The sequence below is a fragment of the Antrostomus carolinensis genome, unplaced genomic scaffold, assembly GCF_000700745.2.
Source record: "Antrostomus carolinensis isolate BGI_N321 unplaced genomic scaffold, ASM70074v2 scaffold49126, whole genome shotgun sequence".
NCBI lineage: Eukaryota > Metazoa > Chordata > Aves > Caprimulgiformes > Caprimulgidae > Antrostomus > Antrostomus carolinensis.
The window spans coordinates 15,595-16,824 of NW_010325001.1; the positions used below are offsets into that span (position 1 = coordinate 15,595).

Below are 1,230 nucleotides of genomic sequence, written 5' to 3' on the forward strand. Positions count from 1 at the left end.
ACGGGGCTGGCAGGGCCTTGGTGGCCATGAGGAGGAGGAGAGGAAGATGAGGAACCTGGCGTGGGGTCGGCGGCGGCACCTGATGGCTGTTGCCAATGAGCCAGAGCTGTGCTGGCCCCAGGGCTTTTCCTGGAACCATCGTGCCGTGGTTCACTTTGTGGTGCCAGGTAAGGGGGACCTGCCTTCCCAGGACATCGAGGGATGGCACAGTGGGTGCTTCCCAAGGGGACAGTCCTGAACAGTGGGGCTGGGCCAGCCTCAGCTGTCTCATTTGGGTCACTTCCAGTTTCTGGTCTCACCGAGTTAAACTCCCTTAGAAATGTGACTGGGCTCAAAATCCCATGGCTCGTAAGCTCGGGGAAAACTCCCGTCACACACTGGGAAAGAACCAACACTGATTCCTGGGCTCTTTGGTCCAGGTTTTTAGCCTGCACCTTTTTCAGCTCCCCTGCAAGGTTAGCAGAGTTTGAGGGGAGGCAAGAAACCTTACCTGTTGAGGAGCCATCCCATCTTTGAAATCAGTTCTGCTTTGATTCTCTCCCTCTTGCAATACGACCAGTGAAAAACCAGGCGCGTTGGGTGCTGCAGTTCATCTCTGACATGGAAGAGCTTTTCCGAGTCACTAAGGATCCGTACTTCAACATCATCATCACAGACTACAGCAGCAATGATATGGATGTCGAGAAGGCTCTGAAAAGGTCTGGTTTGCACAGGTAAGAGTACTGCTTGGTCACAAAAACCTGCTCGTGTGCATGTGCCTGCAAACACAGCACATCTGCCAAGCTCCATGTGTTGACCAGTGACAGCCTCCAGCAGCTGGAAACCCAAAGCTGACATCCATCCATCCATCCATCCATCCATCCAGACCGTGAACATAGACGTGCATTTATTGGTGGTTTGATGTACATGTTATAACGTACACGCGTGTATACTGCATATAACAGTGTTATAACGCTGCAGGCAGTCCCCATCCATCCAGGTGCATCTCTCTTCCTGGCTGTGGTTCCAGTTTGCAAGAGGGGACAGAAAGCAACTCTCACAGTGATGGGGCAGGGGGAGGACAGAGAAAACAAGAAAACTGTGAGAAATGGGACAGAGAATGTGGAGATCAAACTTAAGGGAAAACTTCTTTGGTGTGAGGGTGCCAGAGCCCTGGGACAGGCTGCCCAGAGAGGGTGTGGAGTCTCCATCTCTGGAGATGTTCAAACCCACCTGGACACTTTCCTGTGC

General features: G+C 52.6%; 1 protein-coding gene across 1 annotated transcript in view; it reads left to right on the top strand.

Annotated features, from left to right (window-relative positions):
- Nucleotides 1-1,230, top strand: part of B4GALNT3 (beta-1,4-N-acetyl-galactosaminyltransferase 3) — a gene marked incomplete at its 5' end in the record, with an annotated part of 17,059 nt that overhangs the window by 12,366 nt on the left and 3,463 nt on the right. Inside the window, 2 exon segments of the mRNA XM_010171070.2 lie at nucleotides 1-167; nucleotides 560-713. The exon segment at nucleotides 1-167 is cut by the window's left edge and continues 47 nt beyond it. Coding sequence (XP_010169372.2) covers nucleotides 1-167; nucleotides 560-713 — 321 coding nt within the window.